The following is a 16,954-nucleotide window of genomic DNA, read 5'->3' as shown; positions in this document are numbered from 1 at the left end:
TGAAGCCCTGTTTATAGAACCCCACTCAGTGTCGTGTGCAGTTAAAGTTTTCCAAGTTGTATGAGTAATTAAAGTAGAGTTAAGACTTTAGCAGTCTGAGTGGGTCTGTACTAATAGGTTCTTGTGTAATAACAAGAAAAGTCTTCCTGTTCCTGTCCTCTCCCCCACTCAATTTGTTATGCTCATTAGCTTTTGTCAGTGCATTCGTTTTATTGAAATTTTAGACTTATAAGGGACATGTCACAGTAAATCTCACCTTTCCAGCAGAAGCAGCCCTGGCTGTAATTTCTTCTTTTAATTAAACCACTGCCTGTGGATTAAAGCTCTTTGTACGACATGCTGAAGAAAATAAGAATCTATTTAGTAGAAAATATTCATGTCATGATTAAAATCCTGCATAGTGTCTGTAAAAAGCAGCATAGTTTTGTGATTTTATTATTTTTTTTTTTTTTTTTTTTTAATGATTTTGTCTAGAACGCTGCAAAAAAATGGGGCGTGGCAAATGTGGAGGAATATGAAATTTTCTAAATGTTGTACTGGAACTGTTTCATTTCAGGAACTATTGTCTTCAAAGTTGAAAGATCCAAAGATGACTTTTGACATCTGCAGCTGTCAATTTGTTTACCATTACTCATTTGAGACATATGAGCAGGCTGACATGATGCTCAGAAATGCTTGCGAACGACTTTGCCCTGGAGGCTATTTCATCGGCACAACTCCAGATGGCTTTGAGCTGGTGTAAGTGTTTTAAGATCCTTTTTATTACTATGTAAAATGCTCAGAAAAATGAGCTGTCTATTCCATTATGCTGCCAAATACTGGTAAACAGCCTCTTGTGGTATGTTTGACAGAAAAATCTTTTTAGAATGTTTATTGCTGAATTATTAACTCTTACTATGTGTAACACTATTAGTATGAGTCCTAATTGATTCGGGAACTTTATAAAGATTAGAAATACTGTACATATTTAGCTAATACATTCACAAGTGTCATTTTGGCAATTTTTTGATTCTTGCCCTATTTTTATACCGGAAAAAATGTTTTAAAGGGCGCATAGGTTTAGATCTACAAAGTGTCTTTCTCCCAAATGTTTATTGGACTAATTCTTCATTGCTTTTCTGAGAAAGGGCTATTTTACAGAGCGTTGTTGATCCAGGGAGTATTAGGAATTACTTATACCCCTCTCTTCCCTGCCCTACCCTCTGATCTGCTGGACATTGAGTTGGAAACACTTGAAAAGCAGGCAACACCAGCTATGTGCTTTTTTTTATTTATATAATAAAAAAACCCATTCGTGCTCCGAGAGGAAAGTGCCCTGTGTTGAATGTTCTTTTGTAAAATAATGCTTTTTATGTAACTATATTAATGGCAATGTCGCACTAGGATTACTAAAAATTTGCAGAAAAAACTTAATTCAAACCAAAAACAACCGACGACTAAGTGCCAAAAAGCGCACCGCACTTAAACCCAGTGTAATAAATATATAAGGGTTCAAATACATATATTGAATACAAAGCATGCATCAAATCCTGTAGTCACTGCAAATCAGTGTATGCAGGTAGCCCAAAAACTAGACATATGTAAAACTGACACTAAAGCCAGATCTGCTGTGTGCTGTGGAAGGGAACTCCTATCTGTATGAATGAGACAAGAAGGGAGGAACACAGCACAAAAACCATGGTGTGGCATCCTCAGTTAAAGCAGTTGTATATTATACTCAAAGTGTATGACCTCTCACCCAGGGGAACCGCCCAAGGATGGGAAGATCACAATACCATTTGCACTCCCTGACCAGGGGCATGGGTGAAAAGAGGATAGTGGTGTCCAGAAAAACGCATCCCCCACAAATTACGCTCTTGCTGGGATTCGACTGTACCAGCCCCCAGTGTAACATCACAACTTGGAGCTTCCGTAGGATACGTTTCAATGTGACTGCCTTTATATTAGCTGACCTCTGGGGCAACCCAAGAGGACTAAATACATAGCTAATGGTAATGAGCTTAAAACATACGTTCACCTTTGTAAACTTGTTAGATGATGCACCAATATTGTTGCATCAACATTTAGTACTGTCAGCCTTTGCCGCTGACAGCTTGTAGTTCTTGGAATAATGAGGGTGTATCCGTGCTTTGGACTAGTTAATAAGAAAAATGTAGCTTAAAGCTGCTGCCTCCACTTAAACAACTACCTAAGTAGATGCTCAGGTATAATAAAAAAAAAAAAGTGGGTGTGACGCTTCTTGTGATGGGTATCGGTGTATTACTAAATCCAATGTGTGGCCCATAATATACCAAGCCTCACGGAATACGTGCTACAAATGAATCGTATACTAAAGTCAAGTGCAAAATCACAAAGAATAAATGCGTTAAAATGACACATGCTTTAATTAAACCAGTAATAGTGACTCAATAAAAAAAGGTGACGTGCATAAAAAGCAATATTATAGTTGTCCTTCAGTTTGGTATTGCGCAAAATTACTTGAACCATAAACAAAGCAAAAATGTAATGTCAGAAGATCTCTAATCATGTGATGTGCCGGTTTCTTCACTCATACTCCCCTTTTACGTACTGCACTCACCGGAAAGCTCTCCCCACCAGGGGGTATCCAGCATTCACAGCACCAGTGGCTGTATGTTATCTTCTATCTAAATGGATGGCTGTCAGTCTTTGTTCTAATGCTCGCATTACACCTGCAGTTTCATACATGTGTAGAAAATAAAACCTCCATAGCGTAATTCCGTGGTGTAAATTTAATAGAAAAATTGGTAGTACACTTCATCACGTAAAAGCCAAGCAGTATTGTATACAAAGAATCAGGAAGTTCGGGACGCCAGACGTAATCAGGAGCTGCGCCATATTGCTACACCCTCCGGTTTAAATAAGGTGTGGTATCCTAGCAACCCTGGGTCACATGTCTGGCGGCCATGTCAGTACTCCGTGTGATTTACTGATACTCTTGTCCAGGCCTATGTCCGAGCCCCATGTTGGTACGCCGCAGGTATACGAATAAACTGTGTGTTATAGCAACCCGCTCTCTGTTGTTGCCAATGGGTATAGATGCTATAGTGTCTCGGCGTTAATATAGGGTCAGGGTTACTGTCAGACCTAAAAGCAGCTTCTTAGAAGCTGTCATTTTTCTAAACTACGACATATTCTAACATACAGATGCCAATAAAAAAAATTGTTAAAAATCTAATCAAAAGCATTGCAATAATTGAATTCAAACGGACCAAGGAGAAAAGGGCTACTGTTAAAATGTGGCGCTAAACATTTAAAACCTTCATAAGAGTGAAAAAAAGGATGTATTTAAAAAAAAAAAAAATTGTGTTTTCTCTTACGTCCTCCGACAGTCGCCGCCATCTTCATATTCGTCACAATGGGGTATTAGACTGCTCCGTAGGAGTAGCTAGGCAACAGAATATGTCAATATTAAAGCTTTTAACATATCCCCACCCCAGGGGGTGGTCCCCTCAGTCTATACCCTCCTGCTTCCTGTTTCCTGCTTCAGTTTCAATGTCTAGCTTGTCAGGAGTAGCTGGATGTCTCTATGCTGGGGCATTTTGTCTCAGCCTTCTCTCTTTTTTGATTTTGAGTTTTTTCTCTCTTTCTTTATTTAGCTGTTATTTTTACCAGCAATAGTTAGATCTTCGGATGAAGAGGATAATGCGGGCTGCGTCTCGGGCTGTCTCCCCTGGTCGCAGGATGTGGGTCAGTGGCTTCTCAGCCCGCCATCGAGCGTTCAGTCAGGTACCGCTCCTGAGTTTTCTGAACAACCCATCCCTGTTTTCCGTGCAGGGATGCTAGGGTGAGGTGGCTACCTCACTGGACGCTGTGCGGTTTCTCAACCCACCTTCTGCTGCGTCCTGGATGCGACTCTCCCTGTCTCATGTACAGCGGCTTGTTCGCCTGTGCGGGTCCCCCACGCCATGTAAGAGGTAAGTGTATTCATGTGGGGACCTGTCTGTCTGGGGGGTGTCAGTCTGTGACTGTGTTACCTTGCCCTGTGTTCACACTATTGATGTTTCCCTATCTCTCACACTGCATGCTGTGGGCTGCAAGGAGGGGGGGGCTGTGCTGCACTTCTGTGTCAGTCTGAGTGTGTGAACAGCTGTGTGCTGTGGAACTTGATGCTATCATGTTTGGGGCACATTACAGCGCCGCTGCGGCGGTCCACCATGTTCTTTATAACTATGTGGTGTATTTCTATTCCACCTTCATGAGGTGGGGGAGCGGCGGTTTCGGGGCCAAACGGCGCCATTTTGGCTGTACTCGCTCCGGCCGCATGGTACACATGCATGGCGGCAATTTTCTTGTAGCCTCCCATAGGCTTTAATGGAGCGCCCTGAATATCAGCAATTCCTTTTCTACAGGAGCACCGATCTGGCCAGCAGCAGCAGCGGTCTCTCAAGGTTTTTTCCCTCTATTCTCTGTATCCTTGCCTGAGTATAACTTCTCCCTGTGGGGGTCCCTGGTGTGGGTGTGCTTGTGTGGCGGTGGGCTACGTTCGCAGCGCCTTATTTAAAGGGGCGGTCACCCATTTTATTTTACTCATTTTGGGGCATGGATTCTCAGGAAAGCAAATTTCCTGTCACATTGGTGGGAAGCCAGGGGACTGCGGTTTTTCCCCCTCGGGGGGGGGGGGGGGATTTGGCTGCGATTGTGGCTAGCCTTGCGACTCAGGTGCAATTGCTGATGGCTGCTCAATCCTCAAAAAGGCCCAGAGTTTTCAATTTCCTCTGATTCAGAGGGTGTTGGTGATGGGGCTGCTGTTGCTGGGGTCTCCTTGTCGGGGTCCCGTTCCTCCCTGGACCTTGTAGCGTCAGGAATGGAGGCTGAGGTTGAGGGGGTTGATATATTCTCCCCCTGGCTCGTCTGAAGAGCTTGCACTCATGGATGAATTGGTTGCTTCTATCAAGCAAACACTGCGTTTACAGGATGAACCTTGTCCTCCTGCTGCCTTGGCGGCTTATGGGACGCAGAAAAGACGCAAAACATCGCAGGTATTTCCCTGCACTGATGATTTTCAATGCGCTGTAAAGGAACATTGGCGTAATTTACGCAAGCTTTTTGCTATACCAAGTAGGTTTAAGCTGCGCTATCCTTTTAGGCCCGCTACTGATGGGCGTTGGTGTGTCCCACCTCCGGTGGATCACGCGATAGCGGTTCTTAATAAGCCCACTGCGATTCCTGCTGAGGATATCCCGGTGTTCCGCGATGCCACGGACAAGCGGACGGAGTCCCTTGCCCGTCATGCCTATTCTATTATGGGTTCTATGCTGAAAGCTTTATTTGCTTCACTTATGGCGGCCCAGGCTGTCGCGAGCTGGACGCAGGTGCTTAATCGCGTCCTGGTGGCTGATTCTGCCCTCCAGGCGACTTTGGATATGGTGGATCAAATCCACCAGGGTGTCATGTATTTGTGTGATGCGGACCTGGATATGGTTCCGTTGGCTGCACGTGTACATGGTGTGGCGGTATTGTCTCGCCGTTTTGGTTTGGTTGAAGTGTTGGTCGGTGGACCAATCTTCGCGTAAGACCTTGGCTAATCTGCCCTATGATGGTTCTCGCCTTTTTTGGTGAGTCCCTAGATACGTTAATTAGGGGGCTCACGGGTGGTAAGAGCGCGCTCTTACCCTAATCCCACAAGGCTAAGACGGCTCCTGGTAAGAAGCCGTGGACTGGTTCAGCGGCCCACAACAGTGCGGCCTGAAGGGGCGCCCTCACCCGACTCTGGGGTGGGGGGACGCTTGCTCGGTTTCCTTCAGCCATGGCTGTCCCGGGTTCGGGACAGGTGGGTTCAGGAAATCGTTCGATCTGGCTACGAGATCGAGTTTCTCTATAGGCCGGAGCGCAGATTTTTTCCCTCAAATCTTCTACTGTTCCCGGAGCGTTTGCGGGATCTGCATCTAGCGGTGCAGGACCTGAGGGCTCAGGGAGTGGTGGTCCCGGTGCCTCATCGGGACAGGTTTCGGGGGTTCTATTCCAATCTGTTCACCGTGCCCGGGAAGGAGGGCAAGGTACGTCCGATTCTGGACTTAAAGGCGCTGAACCGCTTTGTGCGGGTGCGCAAGTTCCGCATGGAATCTCTGCGGTCGGTGGTGGCTGCCCTGGTTCCGGGGGAGTTCATGGCTTCCATCGACTTAAAGGATGCGTATCTTCACATCCCGAATTTCGAGGGTCACCAGAGGTACCTTCGATTCGCCATAGCGGTGGATCACTACCAATTTGTGGCGTTGCCCTTTGGTCTCACCTCGGCTCCACGGGTGTTCACCAAGGTGCGGGCACCGGTTTTGGCTTTGTTGAGAGCCCAGGGCGTCTCTGTCCTAGGGTATCTGGACGATATTCTGGTTCGGTCTGCGACCAGCCAGGGTCTGGAGAAGGCTCTGTCCGTTACGATGCAGTCTCTGCAGGAGTTTGGTTGGACGATAACTTTTCCAAAGTCAGCACTGTGCCCATCGGTTCGTCTCCCTTACCTGGGAATGGTTCTGGACTCTGTCCAGGCGAAGGTCTTCCTACCGGACGGCAAACTCAGGACTCTTCAGGAAGGAAGTCAGGTCCCTCAGGGACGCTCCGTCCTCGTCCACTCGGACGTGCATGAGATGTCTGGGATTGATGGTCTCGGCTTTCGAGGCGATTCCCTTCGCCCAGTTTCACACGCAGGGTCTCCAAGCGGAGATCCTGTCCAGGTGGGACGGGCGACCGCGATCTCTGGATCCGGATTTCGTTAGGCCATCGCACCAGAAGGGTTCTTCTGTGGTGGCTGCTGTCCCCGCCGGTGTCAGGGGGCAAGTCTTTTCGTCCTCTCTCATTGACGGTGGTCACCACGGATGCCAGCCTGTCGGGCTGGGGTGGTGTTCTGGGCGTTCTGTCCGCCCAGGGAACTTGGTCGGAGGGGGAATCCTCCCTTCCGGTCAGCATTCTGGAATTGCGTGGGATGATTCTCTGCCTTCAACGTTGGCCGGACAGGCTGCAGGGCTGTCCGGTTCGGGTGCAGACGGACATTGCCACGGCGGTGGCTTACGTCATTCGCCAAGGAGACACCAAGAGGGCCCGGGTGGCTCGGGAAGTGGCCGACATTCTGTCTTGGGCCGAGACGCATGTCCCGGCGATATCGGCGGTTCACATTCCAGGGGTTGGAGAACTGGCGGGCGGATTATCTGATGCCGCCAGTCCCTGGACCAGGGGGAATGGCCCCTCCGTCCGGGTGTTCTCCAGATGTTGTGCGCGACGTGGGGTCTTCCGGAGGTGGACCTGTTCGCGTCTCGTCTGTACAGCAAGGTGTACAGGTTCGTGGCAAGGCCACGCGATCCTCGGGCAGACGCGTCAGACGCGTTGGTAGCTCCGTGGCATCAGTACCGACTGCGTTTTCACCGTTTCAATTGCTGCCCAGGTTCCTTCGCAGGTTGGTCTCGGAACCAAAACACTGTGATTCTTGTGACACCGGACTGGCCTCGCCGGTCCTGGTACGCAGACCTCGTGCATTTGGCGGTCGACACCCTGTGGCGTCTGCCTCTTCGGGAAGATCTCCGGTCTCAAGGGCTGATATTTCATCCTGCCTTGCAGTCGCTGGCTTTGCCGGCCTGGCTGTTGAAACCGAGGCCCTGAGGGATAGGGGTCTCTCCCCTGAGGTCATTTACACTTTGATCGACGCAAGGAATTTTTTCCTCGGGGTAGGTCTTTTACTGTATTTCGGAGGCCTATTTTGCCTGGTGTGAGTTCAGGGGGTCTTCACCTCGCCCGTGGTCGGTGTCTGGGGTGTTGTCCTTCCTTCGAAAGGGTGTTGACAGCGTTTGGCGCTGGCTATGATCAAGGGTCAGGTGTCTGCGATGGCCGTTCTTTTTTCAACGTCCTATGGCATCTATCTCCTTGATTGGCACTTTTGTTCGGAGGCATCTGGTCCCTCCTAGGAGGGTGCCTCTGCCTCCTTGGGACTGGAATCTTGTTCTGTCCGTGTTACAACATGGTTCTTTTTTGAACGGATCGGGTAGATCTCGTTGTCTATGTTGTCCTAGAAGGTCACCTTTTTTGGTGGCGATCAATTCGGCTCGCAGAGTGTCGGAGCTGGCAGCCTGTCCTGCCATTGTCCGTATCTGGTTAATCACTTGGTTAAGGTGGTCTTGCGACCTAACCCTTCTTTTTTTCCGAAGAGGGTTTCGGAATTTCACCTCAATGAGGACATTGTCTTGCCTTCGCCTTGCGCGAAGTCTAAACATTCGGAGGAGGTGGTGTTGCACTCCTTGGATGCTGTTCATGGCGATTAGGGTTTACCTAAAATCGTCTGAATCTTTTCACAAGTCGGATTCTTTGCTTGTCCTTCCGGGGGTCCTCAGGGCGTGGCGGCGTCGGCTTCTGCCGTCGCCAATTGGTTCAGACAGGCCGTTGAACAGGCCTATGCTTTGCGGGGAAAAGTTTCCCTTGTTCCTGTGAGGGCGCACTCTACCAGATCTCTGAGTACGTCTTGGGCCTGTCGTCATGGGGCTTCTGTGGCCCAGGTGTGTAGGGCGGCGACTTGGTCGACCGTGCACACCTTCACTCTGTTCCACAGAGTGGATGTTCAAGCATCGGCAGATGCTTCCTTTGGCCGCAAGGTTCTTAGTGCGGCGGTCCCTTAGGGTCCCTGGTTTTGGTCCTTTGGGCTGTTTGGGATTTCTTTGTATCCCTGGGTTATTTGTTTTTTTCCTGGGTTATTGCTCCCGTTGAGCAAATTTTTTCTCGTGTTGCCCAGCTGGTTTCCTTCCTTTGGTAAGGTTACTTTCTTGATGTGGAGACTGCGTTGCCTTTAGGCGCGGCTGCGTTTCCCACCCCTCATGTTTGCACTGCTTTTGGGATGTCCCCATTGTGATGAATATGAAGATGGCGGCGACTGTCGGAGGACGTAAGAGAAAACGGAATTTTTGTAAAATCTTACCTGTAAAATTCCTTTCTCTGAGTCCTCCGACAGTCGCCGCCCCCGCCCCTCTTTTGGGGTTTAGGTACTCTACTGCTATTCCACTGAAACTGAAGCAGGAAACAGGAAGCAGGAGGGTATAGACTGAGGGGGCCACCCCCTGGGGTGGGGATATGTTAAAAGCTTTAATATTGACATATTCTGTTGCCTAGCTACTCCTACGGAGAAAAGTCTAATACCCCATTGTGACGAATATGAAGATGGCGGCGACTGTCGGAGGACTCAGAGAAAGGAATTTTACAGGTAAGATTTTACAAAAATTACGTTTTTTTTTTTTTTTTTTTTTTTTTTTTTTTTTTTTTTTAAAAAGCTCTGTTTCCTCAATCACAATAGCACTCACGATTGGTGGAGGCGGAATGAGATTGAATGTGGTTACTCCATTTGTTTTCATTGTAAATTGACCAATGTATTCCCTAATAAGGGTCTTTTGTATGAAGGCAAAATGTTGCAATTAGTAGAGAAAAGGAGATGTATGTATAGCAAATATCTGATAGTGCGCCCAGCATGTAAATAAAATGTAAAAACCTTTTAAAAAGAGGATTTATATCAGATGTCAATAGTTTGTGATGAAGCAGTTAAGGTCAATGTCTATTAGGGATGCACCGAAATGAAATTCTTGGCCGAAGCCGAATAATAATAAAATGTTTGGCCGAATACCGAACGCGGTGTTTCGCATTTTTTCCATTTATTTTGCCAATTTTTTGTCCTCTCTCTCTTGTCCTCTCGTGTCTCTCTCTCTCTCTCTTGTCCTCTCTCTGTCTCTCTCTCTGTCTCTCTCTCTGTCTCTCTCTCTGTCTCTCTCTCTGTCTCTCTCTCTTGTCCTCTCTCTTGTCCTCTCTCTTGTCCTCTCTCTTGTCCTCTCTCTTGTCCTCTCTCTGTCTCTGTCTCTGTCTCTCTCTCTCATGGGATTCAGTGCACACTGCAGCCTTGTACCATAGGGTTAATGTTAGTGACACTGTAGGGATTGGGAAGGATGCTGGGAATGGAAATCAGGAAGCATGCAGGCAGCCTTGTAAATTTGAATTGCAGATACAGGGCACTGGGCAGGTCAGGGTTAATGTGGTAACATCAATTACTCAGTGACAGTCAGTCAGTGTCAGTGTGGACTCGATCAGATTATACAGTGACAGACAGTCTCTCATAGTGGTGGTAGTAGGAGGCTGGAGGTGGACTAGTAGGAGCCTGGAAAGGAGCACAGCCGCATACATACATTACTCACTCGTGCACTGCAGCCCGCCCCACACATTCAGTGAGTCTTACTCTCCTCCCTAGTTTTTTCAATGGCACATTCAGGAAGCCAATCACGCCGTGAGTAGCGGCACAGCGGAACCAATCAGGTGTGCAGGCACGCGTGATTGGTTCGCTGTGCAGCTAATCACGGCGTGATTGGCTTCCTGAATGTGCCATTGAAAAAACTAGGGAGGAGAGTAAGACTCACTGAATGTGTGGGGCGGGCTGCAGTGCACGAGTGAGTAATGTAATGTATGCTCACCGCTGAAGTGTCCCGGCTTCACGGAAGTCTGAGAGTCCTCCTCCGAGTCCCTTCCCCCTGTAAATATCGTGACCTCGGCGATATGAATATCGCCTACGGCCACAGAACGATAGTCGATATCATATCGACTATCGTTCAGCCCTATTATTCGGCACAAATTTATTCGGCCTTTTGACTTATTCAGCCGAACACCGAAAGTGCTTTTTTTTTCTATTTTCGGCCGAATAATGTTCGGCCGCCGAACATTCGGTGCATCCCTAATGTCTATATTCAGGCTCTGGTTGGAGGGAATTTAGCAAAAATATCCACTTGGTTTTATTCTGCGAAACCTTGACCCTCTTGTTGTCACCCCTTTTAAATGTCTTTTTATTATGTCAATGCCATAAAAAGTCACGAGAGAGTGGTCTTTTTGAGGCGGTTCTGTTTGCCCAGTTCTATACGAGGTCTCTTCAAAGGGAGATTTTGGTCAAATGGTACAAGTGTCCGATGTCTCTGGAAAACCAAGGGGTCTCTGGTCTGGTGGCTTCGCTCTTCAACAGGGAAAATCCTTTCTCCCCTTGAATTGGACAGTGGTCACCACGGATGCCAGTCTGTCCTGGTGGGGAGGTGTCCTGGGTCTGAGCTTTGTTCAAGGTGTTTGGGCATTGGAAGAGTCCTGACTGCCTATAAATGTCTTGGAACGCTGGGCGATCAGACTGTGCCTGGGTCATTGGACGGATCGACTTTGGGGGCTTCCAGTGCTGATTCAATAAGGCAATGCCACGGTGGTGGCTTATGTAAATCACCAGGGCAGAACAGAGTGTATTGGTGGCCCTGGGGGAAGCCAGCATTCTCCGGTGGGCGCAACGCTTAGTTCTGGCTCCTTCCGTCATTCACCTACCATGAGTGGAAAACTGGCAGGCGAACTGTCTGTCAGCAAGGGGAGTGGTCCCTTCATCCGGATGTGTTCCATCAGATATGCCCCCGACGGGGTACCCCCAAGGTGGATCTGTTGGCGTCCCGGCTCAACAGAAAGGTACCGAGGTTAGTGGCAAGGTCACGGGATTCTCTAGCAGAAGTCAGGCGCTCTGGCTGCCCGGAGGGCCAGTATTGTCTGATCAATGCTTTCCTTCCTCTCAAGCTTTTGCCACAGAATTGAGGCAAAGGGGATTCTGGTCATTTTAGAGGCCCTAGACTGGCCTCACCAGTCTTGGTAAGCCGACCTGGTGCGCCTGGTCGCCGACATCTCTTGGAGACTGCCTCTCAGGGAGGATCTCATGTCCCAAGGGCCGATCTTCCATCCTGCTCTACAGTCGCTGGCTTTGGCAGCCTGGCTGTTTAAAGCCAGGTGCTGAAGGATAGAGGTTTGCCTTGGTTATTGATTCTGACAATGCTGAAGGTTAGGAATTCTACCTCCTAAGAAGATCTACTATTGTACGTGGAAAGCGTACGTTTCGTGGTGTGAGTTGATTGGCGTTCACCCTCCTTTTTCAGTGGCTCAGATTTTGACCTTTTTAACGGGGGTTGTTGAACAAAAATTGACCTTGAGTACCATCAAGGGCCAAGTGTCGACCTTGGCCGTTGTCTTCCAGTGACCCCCCCTGCCACGCACTCTGGTCTCTTTTGTTTAAGGGGTCCGCCATCTGACTCCACCAAGTGGTCTCATTCTCCTCTACCACTGTGGAATCTGAACTGGGTGCTTTCAGTTCTCCAGAAACCACCCTTTGAGAATATTCGGAAAATTCCCCTGCTTACCCTGTCCCAGAAGATGGCTTTTTTGGTGGCGATCACCTCTGCTCACAGGGTATTGGAACTTGCGGCATTATCTTGTCGCACCCCATACTTGGTATTGCACAAAGATGGGGTCCTTCTTCGCCCATGTCCGTTCCTTCCTAGGGCAGACTCTCATTTCCTTTTGCATTAAAACATTGTGTTGCCTTCCCTGTGTCCCAGGCCCAAACATCCTAAGGAATTTGCGTTGCATACCCTGGATGTGGTTCAGGTGTTTCGGGTGTATCTTGCATCTACGGAGTCTTTTCAGGGGTCAGACCCACTGTTTGTGGTCACGGATGGGCCAAGAAAAGGGCTGTCCACTTTTTTTTGCTACCATTTCCAGATTAGACAGATGGTGACTCAGGCCTATTTGATCATAGGTCAAGTTCCTCCTTTCCCTGTCATGGCGAACTCTACTTGGGCATTTTAGTGCTTCTTGGGCTTTCCACCCATTGTTCGCCTTGGGATTTTTTTTTTTCTTTTTTGTCCCACCCCTCGTGTTTGGCTTTGCTTAGGGACATCCCCAATGGTTCATAATCCTGGAGAGCGGTGTCTGTCAATGAACGAAAGAGAAAATGGGATTTTTGACTTACCGTAAAATCCATTTCTCAGAGGTCATTGACAGACACAGCACCCACCCCGCTATGGAGTTGTATTACTAAACTGAAGACCTATAGCAGAGAGGGGAAGTATACTACCTGGGACTGCCCATAGTCCAAGTGTAGCCAAGTTTTATTTATTTTTTTTATGCCTAGTGTCCTTCTCCTGTAGAGGGAAATATTAACCCAATGGTTTAGAATCCTGGAGAGCTGTCAGTCAAATTCAGAATAAAAAAAAAAATTGGATTTTGACTTACCGTAAAATCCATTTCTCTTTCTTTGTTTGTATTGGATTATTGTTGGTGTGTGCTTTTTTGTGTATTTTGGTTTGCTAATCTTTTCTTTCAATTCTTTACAGGAAACGTCTTGAAGCTTCTGAAACCAGTTCTTTTGGGAATGATGTGTATGGTGTCACGTTTCAAGAAAAGGGAAACTATCCCCTCTTTGGGTGCAAATACGACTTTAGACTGGAAGGTGTGGTTAACGTGCCAGAGTTTTTGGTATATTTTCCAGCTCTTGTAGAGTAAGTTCCTTTTTTTTTTTTTTTTTTTTCCCCTTGGTGTTTTGTAGAATTTTGTTTGATTTTCGTTTGATATGTCCTGTGCACCAAAATGATCACTTGCCTACTTTTTTCCATACTGCCTGCACTTGCTGCTTTTATTAGTATTAGCTGGAGTTCGGCTTTAGTTTGTGCGTGTTAAATCTAACACTCCTCACCCCAAATTGGCAATACTGCTGTCCCAAGTATTCCCCCTGTGCCCCTACATCCAGAGTGGTGGCACTTTAACGCAGGTGGTGTGTTACTGGCCAGATCACCAAGTGTATAAAGTCTTAAAGAAAAAAATAAACTAACCACCACATCTAATGATGGGTAAGCTGCAATATACTACTTTTTTGGTTTTGATACCACTTTATTGCAAACATTAACATACGGTTTGCATCTTGGGTATGGGGAATTTGGGAAAAATTGGGTTGGAGATGGCTTGTACCAGCGCCTATTATTTTACAATTACTAAGTTCTATAAGATTTTATGGAATTGGTGGTTTTAATTTTTCCTGCATGCCACCTAGCTGATTTGGACAAAATTGTTTTGTATACTGAATCTTTTTTTTTTTTCTCCTCTCTGAACCTGTATTTTGTATGCTAAACTGTTATGGCTCTAGGCAAATATCTATCTAGACCTCTGAAGGTGTAGGTTGAGTTTTTGACCCATTCCTGTTGGCCCCTTGGCATGGTTCGATTTTGCTTTTATTGCTGTCCATCCTTCTGATTTGTTTTGGGACATCTCAGGGTCTAAAAATATCCTTCCTTCTACTCATGTTTCTCTTCCTGAGTTAGCCCTAACTGAGGCAGACACAGAAGGAACAAAGATGGGGACATTTAGACAGTTTTACAGGAAGCGGTGATGGATTTTCTCCCCAGAACTTAACACAGCATGTTTGCTAATGTGGAAAGGCTCATTGCTGCTGTCCATCAAAGCATGTGCAGCTTGATTCTCCTCCATCTCACCATACCCCTTTAGGAACAAAGAGACCTGCAAAATCTTTTAAAACCTTCCCTGTTCATGAACAGATACACATTCTATCATGGTTGGATCACGCCAGACAAGAACTCTGTCCAATAGAAAAAAGTTTACTAAATAGGCTCTTTCATTCATTGACGGACACAGCTCCTCATCTTATTGATTTACGTGGGTTATGCTGCATCCTACAGGAGTAGAATTCTAGGCAGTAAAGAACTTGACTGTGCCTACGGGGCAGTCCCAGTGGGTATACTCCCACGCTCTGCTATAGGTACTCCCCCCCCCCCCCCCCCCCCTTCTGCTTAGTCAGGGGTAATGACCCAATTCCTTGCTAGGATCTCTGGTTCTGACTTTTTTTTTTTTCTTTTCAAATTTAATTTCTCTATCCTTCGACAGACTCAGCTCCTCATCTTCTTGACTCTTAGGGTTATGTTCCTCCTTCTAGGAATATGCACTAGGCAGGAAAAAATGTAACCACGCCTATGGGTGCTGTCCCTGCAGGCATAACCCCTCATTCTTGACCCTTGACTCTATAAAACAGCTGGTTCTGCTTTGTGTTAGGAATAGGACCTAGCTCCCTGCTGGGACTTCGGTCTTAGCTGTAACAGGGAAAGTTTGTGATTTTTTTTTTTTTTTTTTTTTTTTTTTTTTAAACTAGTTAGTACATGAGGACCAAGATTCAGAGGAAGTACAAGCAGGGTATCTGAATTGGTGGGGTTGTCTTGCCGCTCACCTTATTTGGTGGTACTACAGGGATAAGGTGGTACTTTGACCTAATCAGTGTTTCCTTCCTAAGGTGGTTTCTGATTTTCATCTGAATGAAGACTGTGTTGTCTTTGTCTTTTGTCCTAAACCTCATTTTTCTAAGAACTTACTGAAAAAATACTTTTTTTCTGAAGTTCGACAGACGCAGCACACGCCCCTCTACCTCTGAGGTATGGGGTTTTTGTCTTCTAAACACTGCTTGCAACTAAAGTGTTTGATGGCCGAGTCTGAGGGGTTATGCTTGCAAGGACAGCCCCCATAGGCGTGGTTAAGGTTTTCTCCTGCCTAGTGCCTATTCCTAGGAGGAGCATAACCCTATGAGTCATGAAGATAAGGAGCTGCGTCTGAACTTCAGAGAAAAGGATTTTACGGTAAGTTCTTACAAAAATCTTATTTTTTTACCTCCTTTATTATTTTGTACCTGTTGAAAATGTACGATCAATTGCCAGTCTGGCCAGCAAGCACATGCAGACTGCAGCTCTGCGCTAGGTCGACCGCGACATAGCCCCATTGGATGGTCGCTGGCCTGTAAGTTAAACATCTAGCGAGGCCCCTGGAGGGTTTTGTAGTGGACATGGGCCCCTCTCTGGGATGGTCAGACCCCGGGCTCCCTTCCTTCCCAGACAGGCCTTTGTCTCCCACCCATCTGCCCCCCCAAATGGGGTGGACATACCTTTTTTAGGTCTATCTGGGTGTTGAGCTGGCGCTATGGGTGGGTGGGGAGCACGCCGCCTGCGACTGGTCGATTGAACTTTGGGAGGGGACTGGGCCTGGTGGGGGGTCACCTACCAGGACCCCCCCAATTCCTGTTGGGATCATTTTTCGAGCGCCTAGGTCCCCCCCCCCCCCCCTTGAGAGCTGCGTGGTTCCGCCATTTTCTTGTAGCTTTATATGCTACAGATCGGGGGCCATGTTTGTGTAGCCTCAGCGGCCATTTTCTTGTTTCACATTGAAAATAGTGGTGGTGGTGAGTGGAAGCCCCTCCTCGGCCTCCAGTGCTGAGCCCTGGATTTTTCTCTTCCTGATCCCCGCATGGTGTGCAGTTCAGCGCTATAAGTGCCTTATCGGTGGTGGTGAGTTTTTGTTGGGTTCTCTCCCTCTCTCTGCTGTAGCAGTGGTGGTTTGCTGTGCTGGGCCTTGTGGTGCCATCAGCCCAGTGGGTTGACCCTTGCAGTGTGATACTTCTTTTTTTTTTTTTTTTTTTTTTTGCGTGGGTTCCCTTCTCCATTAAAGTAGTCTCTGGAGCCTATTTCACCACCTGATCCCCCTCTGAGGCAGCTGGGTCCTACGGGTCCCAACAACTAACTGCACTGAAGGCTGTCCTGGTGTCCTTGGTGCCCCAAGGTAGATTTGGGCCTTGGAAAAACGGGCTATCAAAAATCTTTCCCCTGCTTCATCGGTCTCATCAGATCCTGAATCTGATTTAGCCGACACGAGTTATCCTTCTGGGTCTGCGTCCAAGCAACCTGCATGCTCAGATAGTGAGGATGATTCCTCTGCTCCTCTAGCCATGTATGAAAAGGCGCTAGTGGATGCGCTGATTGTATCGGTGCGGTAAACCTTGATGTAGGATGAGATTAACACCACATTGGAGGCACGGGTCACCTTTTGGCACCCACAGGTCCTCCCAAGGCGGCGTAGGTGTTCCCCCTTTCCCGCTTTCTTTGACTATATTGTCACAAAATAGTGTGGGTGCCCAAAATGCACTTTTGCAATTCCTAAGCATTTTGCAGTGCGGTACCCTTATGAGGATTCCATCCTTTAAAAAATGAACGGTTCCTCTTGTAGTGGTCTCCCCGGTTTCCAGGTTAAATAAAGCCATCGTAATTCCCGTTGAAGAGTCCCCTGTCTTTACAGGTCTGGCTAATAGGTCAGA

General features: G+C 47.4%; 1 protein-coding gene across 5 annotated transcripts in view; it reads left to right on the top strand.

Annotated features, from left to right (window-relative positions):
• RNMT (RNA guanine-7 methyltransferase) overlaps nt 1-16,954 on the top strand; it is a 95,734-nt gene that overhangs the window by 51,260 nt on the left and 27,520 nt on the right. For all 5 annotated transcript variants that reach the window (XM_082258486.1, XM_082258484.1, XM_082258483.1 and 2 more), the window contains 2 exons: nt 557-738; nt 13,149-13,313. In XM_082258486.1, the coding sequence (XP_082114612.1) occupies nt 557-738; nt 13,149-13,313 (347 nt within the window). The remainder of the gene's footprint in view (nt 1-556; nt 739-13,148; nt 13,314-16,954) is intronic.

This window comes from Pelophylax lessonae, assembly GCF_965119305.1.
Source record: "Pelophylax lessonae genome assembly, chromosome: 5".
NCBI lineage: Eukaryota > Metazoa > Chordata > Amphibia > Anura > Ranidae > Pelophylax > Pelophylax lessonae.
The sequence above is the reverse complement of the archived record's forward strand: the minus strand, read 5'-3'. Positions and strand labels throughout refer to the sequence as shown.